This window comes from Nilaparvata lugens, chromosome 12, assembly GCF_014356525.2.
Source record: "Nilaparvata lugens isolate BPH chromosome 12, ASM1435652v1, whole genome shotgun sequence".
NCBI classification, from domain to species: domain Eukaryota; kingdom Metazoa; phylum Arthropoda; class Insecta; order Hemiptera; family Delphacidae; genus Nilaparvata; species Nilaparvata lugens.
In genome coordinates, this window is record NC_052515.1 from 23,244,909 (window position 1) to 23,262,371 (window position 17,463).

At 28.5% G+C, this 17,463-nt stretch overlaps 1 protein-coding gene across 1 annotated transcript in view; it reads right to left on the reverse strand.

The window, feature by feature from the left end:
- Nucleotides 1-630: 630 nt before the first annotated feature.
- The window catches only part of LOC111050115 (brain tumor protein), a 54,376-nt gene continuing 37,543 nt past the window's right edge, over nt 631-17,463 (reverse strand). The window contains exons 13-14 of the mRNA XM_039439192.1: nt 16,632-16,864; nt 631-14,465 (exon numbers count right to left, since the gene is read on the reverse strand). Coding sequence (XP_039295126.1) covers nt 14,361-14,465; nt 16,632-16,864 — 338 coding nt within the window. The 3' untranslated portion in view covers nt 631-14,360. The remainder of the gene's footprint in view (nt 14,466-16,631; nt 16,865-17,463) is intronic.

The window sequence follows — 17,463 nt, forward strand, 5'->3', positions numbered from 1 at the left end:
ATATACAGTAGAAGAAGAAAAGAAAGGCCAAGGAATGGATGGATAGATGATGTAGAGCGGGATTTGAGAACGTTTGGAGTTCGCAACTAAAAAGGCAGGCAGAGGATCGGGAGAGATGGAGAGGCTTTGTGAGGGAGGCCAAGGGTTATAGCTACCTGCAGAGCTGAGGAGTAAGTGAGTGAGATTTGCCTTTCGCACACCACTGCGATTCGCATGACGGTGACGTCGACGAATTCAACCATTTAACCACGGATTAAAAGATTTCAGCCATTTAACCACGGATTAAAAGGTTTCAACCATTTAACTACGGATTGAAATATTTCAACCATTTAATCACGGATTAAGAGATTTCAACCATTTAACCTCGGATTAAAAGTTCTCAGGCTCCCGCTGCCGTCATGCGAATCGCACAAGGTCCATGTCTGGTTTTCACGGCTGCAGTTACTTCTCGCAGTTGCTGGAGGCAGGTTACCGGAAGCACGAGACTTGAACAGGTTAAACGTTCAAGTACAAGTATTATAATATAAATAAACAAAGGTATGCAAAACCTCCCAAGTCATAATATTTAATATTTCTGACACGAGGAATTTTCAAGGAAAAAGGATCTTACATAAATATTCCACCAAAACGGACATTTTTAAACGTTTATTCGCAAAAGAACAGCTAAACTTTTTACAAATACTTTGACAACCCTAACAATATCTAAGAAATCAAAATATTCAACATCTACCAAAACACCTGGCGATCTTGATGGTGATAAAGACAATAATTGCAAAGATAATCCGATTCAAATTATCCTAACATCAAAATCTTACACAACATTATCTTGTCAGTACTTACATTTAATGAGAAAATACACACAAAATATTTCTTATTAGACTCTATTAATATTTCTAGAAAAACGATAACTTAGGTCCTCAAAACTGGGGGCCGAGTAAACAATATTTAATGTATATAATAAAACAAATACATTATATAATAATATAGTTCAATATAAGTATGATGTATATATGAATAATATTTAGAACAATTTTTTTTTATATATTTTGTTTAGCAAAATGTATATAGTTCATCTCATAATTCGTTTTAATGTGACATGTACTAAGACACAATAAAGTTATTAATTTGTCTAATTTATGTATATATATATGATTCAATTAGGCTAAGAAAAATTTCAGAAATATATCGTCTTAACAAGGTATTGTATGCGCTTAGTAATAAGATTTCATTCAGATTTGATCCAGTATAGTCACACCTAAAATTGGATTTACACAGTTGAGAGCACCAACACAAATGGAAAGTATGATGATGCGAAATTTTATTCAGCATAAATATTTAAATCATACCTCACTGAAAAACTGACAGGCCAAATACTTATAAAAGGTATACGAGTAGAACCTCTATTTGTATGATATGTTATTAATTAATAATAATTCCAAGAAAACCTGAACAGTACCTCAGTTTTGAAAATAATGTTACAATGAATGAATCATCCAATTTGAGTTTCATTTTACTCAAATATATTACATTTTATATGTACATGAACAAACGTGTAAAATTGTATTATCTTTATAGGAACCATTGGAAAAGTAAGTAGTAATCGGAAAAAAATGATATTCAAATGTGATAAAAGTGTCAGATGATGAGATCGATTAAGGAAAAATATGCAGATGTGACCAAGATTGAAGAAAACATAATGTTAAGAAAAGTATGATAAATCAGGGGTAGGCCTATGAGAAAAATGGAGGAGAATATGGAAAAAAATCTGTCTTAGAATTCATTTTAATTCACAATCCCACTCCAGAATGTATATTGAGATTCCTTTTCACTTTTGAAATTGTTACAGGTTATTTCAATACCTCACATGGAATAGAACTTATCTAACCAATCACATTCATTCAACCGGTATCTTATCGTTACATTAATAAATTTATAAGACTGAGGATACCATAAAGTAGAAAAATCTCTTATTATCAATACAAGTTTTCTTCAAAACAATTAGATTGAGCAAATATGTTAATATGTACAGTTGAAAAATATATTACAAAGTTCAATGTATTTCTATATGTAACGTCACAAAGCGGTTTTCTCATTTAATGAGAATGAATTCATGAAATGAGGGTTGAAATCAATTTTGAAGAAATGGAAAGAGAGGAAGGATAATAAATGGAGGTTATTGGATATAATAGGAATGGAAATGAGTGAGTCAGTTAGAGATTATGAGAGGGAGAAAGTAATGATTCGTCCCAAACTGGAAGATTCATTCATACACATTATTTCAATAAAACTTCAACGACAAATTGTGTTAAACCTGGAATATGTTTTTGCAAAGCGTTTTCAAAATATTAAAATTATACGAAGCCCTAGTTCAAGTGATTTAGTAACTATGTTTCCAACCTATAGCTGTATCAACTTGTCTACAACGACTACATAAAATAAAATAATAAATCAATAAACTCCTAGTCTGCTGAATATTTGTACTTATGATTGACTATTTCAATGGATATATAACATTTTTGACTCCTAGTATTGGAACCATTCAACTTTTGCTATGTATTACATACTATTCTCTTATTGTTTTCTCCAAGTAGTAATAGCACACTTAGCAGTCGTTTTCAACACTATTGTCACCTCAAACTAGAAATAATATCAATCACAAAAATGTCTATATTGATAATATCATTAAATTAAATTTACTTGATGAACTAGATTTAAAATTAAAAAGCAACATCAAGACTTGGAATGCATCGAATTATCAATAAAAATTACCATCAAACATTGAGAAAACCTTTCGTACACTAATAATAGTTGGTAGTGTAACAACAACATTACACATTTCTAATTATAGCCACACAACACACACACAAACACACACAACAAGACATTATCTTGGTTTTGAAATACACTTAATAAAATAAATCTTGAACTTCATAACAAATTTCTTTAGAATATAAGTATCATCTACCTATTTTTTTTGAGATTTTATTTTTCATTATCAATAATACCTATCAATCATTATTGCACATTGTCTAATTTTAAAGAGTGATGGAGTACATTTTTTCGATTTGTGGATATTTCCATCCTCAAACTACTAATTATAAATTTTGGGAGCCAACTTCAAATATGGAAAATTAATCACAACCACATTTTCTTGTCACTTGCCACTTGTCACACCGAATATTTATAATACACCAATCTAGAAACACACTCATTATAGAATACGAACATCTATGGAAATATAAGTCACAGCTAGTTGAAAAACATCTACTCAGATTCAATGGAAATGAACCTACGGTATAGAAATGTATAGGCTATTGCAGATTTTTTTAGAGAGAAAGTGAATCAAGAGACACTTTATACAACTTGGGAAAATTGAAATAAATACGAATCTTAATCTCTCTTTTATTCTATTTTTAGAATAATAATTGTGGTTCTTAATCAGTATATCTTGCTAACAAATTTAATTAACTAGTCTTGTAAGAGTTGAACGATGTTTTGTAAAATTAGTAATTGATAGTTATTAGTTCATGTAATTATTGTGGTAAGATTAAGGCAATAGTAATGATAATCAGGAGTAGAATTTCATTAATTTTATAAATTGTCTCCATAGAATGAGAGGAAAACACATTTTATTCAATTTATAGATATGAAGCTGTGCATCATATAGATAAACCCAGTAGCTAATCTACTACGAAAAAATATTAATCAATATTCGACAATGGTACCCATCCTTTTTACAGGTTCAAAAATCAACAGAAACTACATAGTAGCTAGGAAGACGTTTTGCTTTAGCAATCTTAAATAACTATATATAATATTATAACCATTCATTCAATCGATTGTTTAAAATGGTAAAGAGTATTTTGTATATATAACATTTCCAAATTATAAACGGTTTTGCCAAGAAAAAAAATTGGCTTTGGTTCTTAATGACTTAGAAGAAATTAATAATACAGTACAACAACTTGTGGAAAAACCTCACATCAAGAATATTGTACTGACTGTTATTACAGTAACACACATCTAATTCTTCAACTTTTGTGTATGTTATACTTGTGTATAAACTATTAGAATAGTCGCATCAGAATTTCATCTAAATAATAGTAATCACTACTCTAAATTAATTAAATCGATGACATTATAATTATATTATAGAGCTTGTAAGCGTACATCTAAAAATATTGAAAATAAAAATTCAAAAATCTCCACATTCATCAAACAATTGGATTATCTCACTTAGATCAACATGAACATCAACAATGCTTGTTACACAGTGTATAATAACCAAATAATTATCCATTACATTAAATGGAAGAAGTACAGATACACAACTTGGAATTTCGTTTTTAGTAAAAATGCTTAAACAGCTATGAAATGTAGATTTTTCAAATAACAACATAAGGCGAAACTTACAAACTATTCAAATTTTGTAGGAAATTTTAGCTACATGAAATGACTTAATACTATGTACAGGTATATAAATACAATTTATATCGAGTTGAATTTATTTTCAAATTCCAATGCAGGCCATCTAAAATTAGTGTTTCAGTATTGCTTTACTCATACATTCTACTGTTATGAGTTTTATGCATTTTGCTCTAGTGCAAAGTGATTTGGATTTGAATATTACACATCGAATAGATTCAATATACTATAAAGATAATACAAAGATTCAACAAAGGCAATTGGGTGGTATGTAGAACATCAAGAGTCTACACATTCAATTATTTTAAGAAAATACTGTCAAATACAACAATTTCACAGTTCAATTAAGAACAATTATTACATCAATATAATAATAATATTTTCAGAATATTTCAATCTGATTACAAATCAAAATAAATATTGGTGAACAATAATATTTCATAATATATGTATAAAATTCAAAAATAATGGTCAATTATTGGAATTGCATATTTAATTTGTGCATTAAGGATAGTTAGGAGCTAAGTATACAATATATAATTTTTAGTAATAATTGAGAATATGTTTGATAAAATGTCTACAAAAGCAATTTGAGCCTAATAAATTCAGTTCATTTTGTCTACTGATAGTAAACAGATTGGGGTTCAAACTTTTACAGGGAAGATAATTATTAACATCTAAATATTCTCAACGAAATTGAATTTGTATTTTGTTGATTGATAATATTCCAATTTGTATCTTGGAAGTTTGAAGCTCTTTGAAACTTTTTTACAATTCGGTCAAAAATTTTAGTCAGCGATACTTAAATGAGTAAAACACTTTTCAATCGTGATTTACAGATTCTCTACAGCTTTTACAACTTTATTCATAGATGGGAAGATCCATTATCTCACAAAAAGGACCACTCGAATTTAAGTTAGCTCTGGAATAAGATTTGGTATTTCCAAGTACAAAGTAACTGGAAGCTCAGTGTTTCAAAATATTTAAAAAATTGATTTAGTTTGAGTTTTGTCCAAAAACTGTTTTCTGTTCTCTGAGCAAAGAACTTTGCAGAGCTTCATAATATTGCATGTGAACATTTAAATATTTTATAACAATTATAAGACCTTTACATTTCAGATTTTGATCATTAATTCCCAATACAAATTCAATTTTGACAGAGATAAATAATTTTTCCAACATAAGTAGCAGAATTAATAGTTGAAAATACTTTTAAAAATAAAACTGAATTGTATGGATGGAATGATTTGTATTACCACTGTGTTGGTTAGTTTTAACAGTATAGTAGATGTGCACTATTTTCATAATACAGTTATTGTTAATGCCTATCAATACAATAATTATGCTGAGACCTGACTACAGGTTTGAATATTATCTAACAATACTACAGGCATCATTACAATATCATTAAAAAGAGCAAACGCCTGTATTTTTGTTAAAAATATTAATTATTGCTGAGTATTCCATTTATTTTTCCTTGTTCGCAGAAAAATATTGCAACAATTTTCAAAATACGAATTGATAAGAGACTGATTCATGATTATCCTTCGCTAATATTATATTACCTTGAATTAGTTTTATGTGTTATAGTGAATAGAGCTGAAAAATAAAATATCAACTCTGCTATTGACTTGGTAATACTTAATGCTTATTCTAAGTTTATCCTAGGTAAATTTAAAGTAAATGAGCGTTAATTCAGAGTCAGTATTGGTCGGTTCAGAAATAAAGTAAGAGTTTTAAAAGTGAATAAATAGAGTAAGTCTTAAAAATAAGAAATTATAACAAGTATCTACAAAATCTAGATGAAGAATAAACAGTTGGATAATAAATTCAACAGAAGCTATACAATAGAAATAAATTTTTCTAATCAATGAAAATAATGGTCCATTAATATTTTTGAAACATGTTTGAATTTTTACACAGTTAAAAATAAAGAATCGCAAGAATGAAAGTACTGTCACAAAGGAAAATCTCAACGGTTGTAAAAAATATCAAAAGTGGTGGAAATTACAAAAGATTATTTAGTGTAATAATAATTTGTAGAGATATATAAAACTCCATGTATGGAGAATTGGTAACGTGTTATACCCAACTCAATAAATTGTATTAAAAACAGATTATTTGAAACAGAGACCATTGTAATTATAAATAAAAAGAGAACATTGTACGAATAAATTAATATTCGGGTTTAAAGCAACAAGGATCAACTATTTTTAATAGACTCTTCATATCTATTTAGTAATATGCAGATCCCGGATAGAAATAATGAAACCCAGCAAAAAACAACATTTATTTAATACTGGGTGAGTTAAAACTGATTTCAAAATAATTGTTTAAAGAATTCAGAAAATAAATATAAGTCTTATACCACTTGTCTAATATCTATTCCCCCAAAATATTCTAATTAACATATAGATTCAAGAGAATACATCTTAGTAGATATTCAAATGTACATCAATATTTTTTTTAATTTTTACAATATCAAAAATGTGTTACAGAGAAAAACATGTGAGCGAATTGGCAAATTTAAGCTCTTTTGAGAAAAATCGTTATATATAAAATTTATTCAGTATTATTAATAGGAAAACATCAATGACAATCCTTTTAAATGTTAGATCTTAATATTGGAACAAATTATTGTGCTTTTAGATAAACAACAATGAGACTTGGATTGAATTTATGACATTAGTTAATACAAAATTTGAATCACATTTAAAATACAGATTTATTTAATAATTATTGATATCCAAATACAAGACCAAATAAAGCGAGTGAGGAAATAAATAGGTCCCGGTAAAAAAGATCATAGATCTAATGGCACAATTAATTAATATTATATAATATATATAAGGTGGATAATTTACCTAATTTATTATAAAAATTATACTGAACTTCTCAGTTTAAATAAAGAATATAGAATAATATTTCACTTTTGTTTTACAATAAGTATGAAGACAATTACACATATTTAATAAGCTCTTGAAAACAGATTTGTTCATAAGTTTTGAACATTCACGAGCTCGATATTATCTTTAAAAATAATATTCAATCACTGCAATTGTTATAAAAACTACATTGAAGATTGCTGAGAAATAATTTATAATTATATATTATGATAAAAATCAAAGTAACATTACAACAAGAATACGAATAAATTTAGTAAAGACCAATGAATTTAAATACTTCACTAAATATTATTTTATAAATACAGTGTTTAATAGATTTTAATAGATCTGGTACTAGTAAAAATTGATCTACTCAGCAGCAAAATAAAATGTGAATAAAAATAATAATCAATATATCAACATATTTGAGTAGTTTTGTTTTTCAATATCAATGTATTAACTTATCCTGAAGATACTATTATCACAAGCTTGGCTTCACAAAGTAGGGTTTTTAAAATTGAGAGAAAATTATAAAATCATATCAGCTTTGGTAAAAATGTGATCTATTGGAAAAAATAAAGCAAATAAAATAGAAAAAAAATGTAAATAAAATTGAAAAAAATATTTCAATAAAATTAAAAATGCATCGTTCAAAGATATTGTATATAGTATTTGACTGACTAGGTTTTTTCAAGTCAAGCTATGTATTTATATGTCTGAATTAGATATGTGATAAAATAACTGGAATATTATTGGTTGAATAATTATAGTCTTGATTTGACAATCACAATAAGAACACATTAAAAGTAGTGGAGTAAAATTTGTTTAAAAAACTGGATATAATGTACAAATATAGACATAGACTATTAATAATTTTATTTATATTTTCATCAAAGTAAACTATCAAAATTTCACGATAAATATTATATAGAGCAATAAATTATCACTTCATTATTCACTATCATATTGATAACGCAAAAAGTTCCTGAAAAGAAAGTTTTGGAAGGAAATGAAATATTATGAAAATCAATGACTGATAAGAGAATTAAAGATGTTATTCCACTCTTAATCACATTAATTTTTTTCAGTGGGTAATCTATGAAGAGATGAATTATTAATCGATGAATCATTATTAATTTTATCTTAAGAGGAACCCTAGAAAAAAGCTGAATATTAGATATTCTACATTTAAGAGTGTTTAATCAGTTTCGAATCCAACATTCTAATATATAAGCTAGAAGGAAAACTATTTCGAATAAAAGGTAATTCAGAATTCGATTTGCAGCAGTAAAGGGTATGAATGATAATTATCTAAAAGATAATCATTTTAATCGGAACTGAATATAGGCACCTTGGACAGAATTCATATAATTGTGTTTCAATATTATGTAGAGTAATTTAATGATGCAGAGTATTTTGGAAATGCAAATATGTTGTACATATTTGAATGAAAATATTATTTAATATAAAAATTATTTTAAATAAGTATTGTCAACTATTGAAATTTCAAGTATGTTGGTTGACATGTATCCATTGGTTCTTTCAATACTGAGGCCCGGTTACACAAAAGCCAGTTAAATTTTAACCGTGATTAACTTCACGAGAACCAATCAGAGAAGGCGTTTTTGAAAAGACGGATTCTCTGATTGGTTCTTGTGGAACTAATCACGGTTAAAATTGAACCGGCTTTTGTGCAACCGGCACTGAGATGTATAAAAATAGAGGAAAAGTAATTTTGTATGGTTTTACAGGATAGTGAAGAAATCTTATCATTTTCATTCATTAAATTATTTGAATTTGGTTAACGTGGATGTACAATTTTAGGCAAGTTTCATAAATGATTCTGATGAGCTTGAATAAGTTTCATCAAAGAAATTGATTATTTATTTTGGAATTAAAATAATGATAATTAAAAAAGTTACATTGCTATAATACTGGAACTCATTGGTCAACTACTGTATTTAATTTGAATAAATCATTTTTTAAGAAACATGAATTGAGTAATTAATTTAGAAATTATTATGATTTGGTGATACTTTTATAAATTATTTGTTAATATTTTAGAGATTACTACTCATTCTAGTTCTTCTTTGGTACGGTATTAAGGCTTCAAATAATCAATTTGATTACATTATTTTTTAGGTTCAAACAAAAAAAAATTAGTTTATTTAGGCTTTCTAGAGAATATATATTATCTATGAAATAAGGAAACAATTTATTAAATTATGTCATTAATTCAAAGCTAAAATATTATTTATTTTGATTTGGAGTTTATGAAACTAAGTATTTGTGATAAAAAATAATTAGGATACTCATACATATTAAGGCAAAGTTTAGTAGTGAGATAGGCAGCTTTATTTTGTAATTATATTATTAAAAATAATGTTGTCTAATAGTACAATTTAATATTGTCATAGATTATATTGTTTTGTTAGTTTGACTACAAGCACAAGATAATTGAATGGTTCAGTTTCATCTAATTCTATTTCATTATCTTTTGTCAAAGAGACTATGAAATTTATCTTTATTTAATAAAATCTCAATGTTGAATAGAAAAATTAAATTAGTTTGTTATGTTTTAGTTAAAATTTAGTTTCCTGACAAAATTTGCAACAGTATTTCCAGATTCCAGGATCTATAACTTTACAATAATTTTGGAGACCCTTGTAAATAGTTGTTTAACATATTTATTGATAATTCTTAGGTTATGGGGGAAAAATAATTTTATCTTAGTTGAATGCTGTTTCAAGTAGACAGTGTGAATTCAATTTTTAAATTGCACATAAAAAGTATTTATAGATTAATTTTCATAAAATTGGTTACTTCTTTTGCAGTACTCCTAGGTTAAATTCATTTGGAAAACAAAATTATTGCAACACTATATTAATTGATATCTTCAATACCCTAGTAGAGAAATATTTAGGCCAACAAAAATGCTATGAATAATTTCCAACTTTTTGTTCAAAGATCTCAAAAAATGTAAATGTTAATAGGATACCATGTAGTGTGTGATTTTATGTTCTGTATTTTTCTACATAAAATTGATTCTTCCGACCAAAAAATTCATTTTTGAATTCTTATTATGTTAACTTGAGGTCCATCTGGAAGCCTTTTTGGATTAATTACAATAAACAATTAGTTACTTCAATTATATTATTATCAAGATAAAAATATTGCTCAATATTGTTTTAGGCATAATCAGTTTCAAGAAAATATTGTTTATAGTCTTCTAGATATATATAAATCATAAATATTCTACATAGATATTGAAGAATGAGTGGGAAATAGTATATATCTATATATTTCTGATGAACAAAAGATCCATCTATCGTAAATTATCTGCTCAATAAGTTCAACTATAAAATATTGTTTTAGTTGGGAATTATAAATATGTACAAAATGATAATAAGGAGTATAATATTCACATTGTACATTGGTTTTGATATGTGGTATGAAAATTTACAAAATGACTAATTTTTCTTTCAATTTAAGGCTCACCAATACAATATTTTTAATCTAAAGCAAATTTGAATAAGCTCTTTGTTTTCTTTCTAATAACACTAATTTGCTAGAATATGTTTAATAATTTCTGTTGAAGGAAAAAGTTTATATGTTTATTATTTTTCCGTCGTTGGGAGGATATAATAATTATAAAAAGAGTAGAATTGCCAATGAGTATTTCAATAAATATCATTACTTCCATATGTATGTAGTTCCACTTATCAATTCAAATCATAATTATTGAGCAAATTTCAATTGTATAGTATATAAGTCTTTTGACAAGCATTTTCTATTAAAATATTATATTAAAAAATATCTGAGTGGACTAAAAAACTATGAACAAACATAAAAATACAGGGATAAAACATTAAAACCAACTAAAATTCATATCTCAAGGGGTAAAACTCATGAGTTGTCAAGTATTTTCAAATAAATTGATATAGATTTCATAATAAGACATAAAATAGATAGCTTGACTTAAATATTATTGGATTAGCCTGGGTCGAGTGTGATGCATTTGTAAACTATACGGCAAGAAAATCTACAAAAACGTTCTTGATTCAATATCTTTGAAATTATTCGCGTATTAGGCACTTGAGAAACGATATACTGAATAGAAAATAGGTACGTAAAAAACCAAGAATGATAGGAAAATCGAGGAATACAAAAATGTTATATCTATGCTTAATTTGTATATATAATATGTATAAATATTTAGGTAATGAAGTTTTGGCATCAATTAAACATCAACAATAATCATCATAATTAATACTCATATAAGACTATCCATTTACACCCATCACACAAGACTTACACAACCACTTACACAAAAATGCTTCGTACACATTTAATAATACATCTATTAAAACTAGATTGCAACATCCTCAAAGAATAAAGTAATAAAATATTAGTTGACATAAAAATATGTTTTGTGTGCCTTAGCAACATTAACGTTATTTGATTGAATAATCTCTGAAATCGAAAAAACAATGAGCTACATCAAGAATCATGACGACAACCATTCTTCAAAAGTTAATGAAGTTTTGCCCTAATTCAATTCCTAATAACATGGAGAGCCCAGTAATTTTTTTTTCAATTATTTTATGAATTTTATAATTAAAAGTTTGACTGAATTCTTAACACACTAAGTTTAATAATTTCAACACCTAACACACAAATCACACCTCCTCATACATGTAGGTGCATTCTAGAATTTGGTTACATTAATGGCACTGATGAATATTAATGATAGTAATTATTACAGCTATAGAATTATTAAATGTAAATGTGCACAAAAATATGGAATCCGCCATCTTAAAAATTGATCAAAACACTGAGGCAGACCTAAATTACATTAGCTTCATTCAAGCAGACATCAAAAATGAACTCCATTCTTTCAAGTGAAAATAGATTTGAACTGAAAGAGAGCGTAGAGAAAACTATAGAAAACCATCTAAATATTGATGGAAAGAATATTTTCATAACAAAGTTTAAATAGTTTTGAGTAAATTTCGGTGTTATAGAGTATACAGATTTAACCAATTGACTATTGATTTAAGACAATTGGAAAATATTGAAAAAACAAAATATGAAGTTCCCCTAGATTTTTAATTTCCCTTGTTTTAATTCACCATTTGATTTTTTTTTTCAATTTCAATGTATTTTCCAAGATTTTTTATAACATTGGAGTAAATAACGTAAACTATACTTCAAGATATTGATATTTATTTAATTTTCAGTCAAAGCGATTTATGGGGTTAGTGATTTTTTTAATATAATTTTTGGGGTTAGATTAATTTCTTCCAATAAAAATTTTTTTGAATGATTTTTGGCTAATAATTTTTTTTTGTTTTAAATTTTATACCGATGTAGATTACGTTATTATTCCAATATTAATTTTTATCTTGATTAATGACAGAGAATAGAAACACTTTAAGCCATAAAGATAACTACTTCATCCAAGCTGGAGTGTAAGAATCATGTTTGGAATAAATTCTTCAATATTTCCAAATCAAATCGTCTCAATTTATTATCGAACTTGAGCGCTTGTAAGTGTTTCTAATTATTTTTTTTTGAGATTTTTAATTTTTTTTGTAGACCACTTCATACCTTTTTTTTAGATTTTTATGTTTTTTAATTTTTTTTCAAGGGAAATTTAATTTCGGTGGAACAGTCAAGTGTCCCTACAAATCGTTTCCATATCGAACTTACAAGCTTCAAATAATCTGAAATTAATACTACAATGCCTATATAATACGTCTGTATTTCCGATTACTCTAGATGTAGTTATTTTCTAAAGAACAGGAGTTCTGCACAGGAACATTTGAAGAGGAAACTTGACTTGGATTTCAGACAAATTTTGTAAATTGAACTAAAATTAAGCTCGATCTTTGATCTTTTAAAATGGAGTCCATTTTTTATAATATTCACAAATATACATAACATAAATATGAATATCACCTGAGAATGCCGTTTGAAATAATTACTATATTACACTGTAGATCCTGTTTCACCAGAAACAATTCAATTCTAAAATTATGAATTCTAACTCAGCAATTGCTTGTGTGTCAATGTCAGTACTCATGAAAACTTGAGGAAAATTCTCAAGAAAATAAATTCATCAATCATTTGAAATCGAAGATAATTACTGGCCCTTCATAAAACTTCAGGCATGATTTCAGTCTTAAAAATCTACAATAACCAAAATTCACTTTTGATAAAACACAAAAACAAAATGAAAGGAATGATTATTGTTATACTAATCACAAAACAGATTAAAATATATATTAAGAGCAGTAAAACTGGAATTCACGGATCCAATCACAAAAAAGGTAAAACTCTAACAATATTATTTTAAAATAAAATTAAATATTTAAAAAAAACAAGTTAAAATTCATCTACCTAGATAGATATATATGAACATCTAATGAAGAATATTACGTTACTCATTAAATAGGAACAATGCTCTTATTATGTAACAATAACAGTAACAAACTACTTAAAATATATAAAATAAAAGTTTATAGATTAATATTGAAAAAGTTTTGAATCAACGAAAAGTGATATTGTATAAAGTGCATAAATAAGCATTCCGTAGATTTGGTTACTGCGATTTGGTTAAATGCCTTGTTTTTCTCGATTTTGCGTATGTCACTAAACACTAGATTACATATTATAGAAGGGCAATACAATAAAGTAATACTAATATTGTTTAGGTAAAGTATATGGCGATAAAATATCTCAGCTTGTTAGCTAACCGTATGTGCTTTAGTCTACAACCTGTAGAGAAGATCCTAGTTGTTAAAAATCGAAACATTTTGATACTTGAACACCAAAGTACGTAGTAACTGAGTTAAAAATATAGCTTAAAAATTAAATATTAAAATATAAATGTAAAAACAGTCGACAAAAAATTGTTAAAAATTGTGAAATGATAAATAATTAACTAGACGGAAGAGTGAGATCTGCTAGAGAAAAATGATAAAACGAGAGAAACGGGTACCTGTGTTATGCTACTAAGTACCTTTCGACTCAGATCGTGCCTTCAACTTACTGAATGTAGAGTGTGTTGAGCACAAGAACATGGTGATTGTTCTTAGCCAGCGTTACAACGTATCCTTCGGACGTGATTTTCAAGCCACAGCAGCGTGACACCTGTAAACAAAAGCTTTTTATAAGAGAACATCATTTTACTATTACTGTACTATACTTTCCATGTATAGTAGAGATGATAATGAATGAATGGAAAGTCTTGGAATTGGCACGTCACAACCACTTTGTGAGCCGGGTTCCGAGCTCGGAATTTAGCTAAGTTCTAGACTTTAAACAGCTGGAGTCAGAAAATTGTACTTTCCGATTGGCTTTCCGAAACGGTCGTAGTCGTAGTCCATGTTTAAATTGAATTTCGAAAAACTAGAAAATTGTACACAAAATAAAATGATGAGAAAATAGTGTAGAGTTTTAGCTATTTTGAATTATTTAGGAATGTTTTATTTCGTCAAGGCAATACGTTTCCAATATTATAGAAATAAGAAAATAAAGATTATCATAAAAACTACGTCCGTTTCGGAAAGCCAGATGTTTGAAGTCTAGAACTTAGCTGAATCCCGAGCTCTGAAAACGGTCCTTATTTATTGCAAATGACTCAAAATCTACTCAGTATCTTATAACGTGGTAAGTCTTACTAACGTGGCGGTTCCCAACCAGTGGGTTGCGAGGGTAAAAAAGGGGGTTTTTGTGGTTGGTGGCTTTTCGCAATTTTAAAGTAAATTACAAGGAATAGGCCATCTGAAACGCCTAAAAAACGCTTAATAAGGTCTTAACCTAAGGCTGGCCACTAAGGCTGACCACTAGGACATGAATGATAAAGTTGCATGATACACATATCGTCATAAATTGATGCATCATGAAAGGGAAAGGCTTTCAGTCATTTTTTGAGATAAGGTTTTTATATCTCAGATTTTTTATTGTTAGTTTTTTATTCGCAGCTCTACTTGAGGTTGAATTATTTTCGTATCATTATAATTTGAATTTTCCAGTGGTGCAATTATTGATTGTTTATTTTATGAATCCTCTCGCTGGTGACAGAACATGCATGATCAACAAGTGTTTTCACGATGAACATGCATGCACACACATGTTTATCATGCATGCCCTACCGTTAGTGGCCAGTCTTAGATGTTGTTTTCCATGACGAAACACTCTCTGATAACACTCAAAAAATAGTATTTATTCAAATGATCTGTAATTGTATCCAAAAATGAATAAACATCAACAGTGTTACAGTCCGGGTTCTGTAGCTTTGCCCATCGGCGGAGGGCGACTAGACAACAATACTATCATAAACATGCAGCTTTTTATAATGCATCTTTCCACAAGCAAAGATGCTCTTTTGTATCTTCTCAAAAACAGCGAGTTGCATCCGAAAAGATACACAAGGAGCTTTTTGGAGTTATGTCCTTTTAGCACAACACAGCTTATCCACAGCTGACATTCGTTCAACATGCTCTTTCCATTGTTGGTAATACGTTGCAACTCTCTCAATCATGAATCTCTGTGTGTAGGGAGCTTCCTTCAAGGAAGCGCTGTGGGGAGCTTCCTCCATCAAGGGATCTAGGGTATCCGAGGTCTGATGTTTTTGCAAAGCCATGAATATTCTAAATTCTGAATTCCTAGTTTATAAATATTTTGGACTCAAAATTGGACAAAAATCGTGAAGTGTAAACATAACCTATTTTTGGACAATTTCTAAATTTGGGAAAGGAATAGTTTTGGGCTTTGAGCCTGTTGTTCCTTTCCCAATCATTCATAGTTGAGAATTATATTGTATCTATCAATGTATAAATAAATAATAAATAAATAATAAATAAATATTACCCCGCGAACCATACCTTGCATGTATGCCGTTTCAAGAAATAGAAATTTCTTTATAAGACATTTAACAAAATGTATGGTCAATCGTCATATATTTATTATACAACATTTCAAGCATAAAAACAATACAATTCTACAATATAAAGTAATTCATAAAACCATTTTCACAATTCATACATACAAAAATCAATTTCATAAAAATCAGCCACTGTATAAATGCATTCTTGCTGCAGGATAAATTTTAACAGTTTTTTGAAACTCATACAAGAAAGGCTTCTAATAGATAGTGGCAAGAAATTGTACAATTTTACCCTGTAAAAATCCAGCTTTTTTGAGATCGTGAATACCTGAGGAATTCAGTTCTCATGTTATTTCTGTGCCTAGTGTTATGATTAGGTCACGGAGGCAAAGCTATGGGACGCGTATTGTAATAGTGAGTTGGTTTACCTTGACATAGGGGCACTCGAACTCGCAGAGCAGCAGGCCGTCCTTGTTGAAAACAGCAATATGGAAGCGATTGCCATGCGAGTCACCGACCAGCACGTCGCCGGCGTCGGAGATGTCGATGCCGTTGGGGAAGTTGGTGATGTTCTCGCCGCCGATACGTCGCACGAATTTGCCCATCTCGGTGAATACCACCACGCAGTGACCCTTGAAGTCGCACACGTAGAACTCTTTGCCTAAACACACAATCACCATTCATTTATGTAACTAAGATTCATGACACTGGCAGCGCCTATACACAATTGCTGTCAGTTTAATTCCAAGAGAGAGATTCTTTGTAAGAGATTGTTTTATTATCAAATAAGGTATATTTTAAATTTTAAAAGGAGAATAAATTTCATTTCATTTCAATCACCTTTTCTACAGAGACGATATTGTAGCTTCACCAAGTAGTTTAAACTTACTCGATAATACAGTATACAGTAATATGAATTTCCAGAGTAAGCAAATTAAATACAGATGTAAAAGATGGGACATTCAAATGGCACTATTTTAGGTATAAAAATTAATTTCACAGAAAATATTTCAATTGAATTTATTCCAACAAATCGGAAGAGCACAAATGGAAATATTTGTTTTATACAGAAAGATTGTTAATGTTTTAATATTACTACAGTAAGGTGGCGATCATCAACAAGCTACCCATTACAGCGGGGACTCTGCCACTAGCACGCCTGAGGAGAAAGTATTGAGGCTGTTCTTTGAGGATCACCCGAATAAGTTTTTCAGTTGTGAGAATGCTGCTTTGGAACGGTATCTTTCTTGATGCATGCTC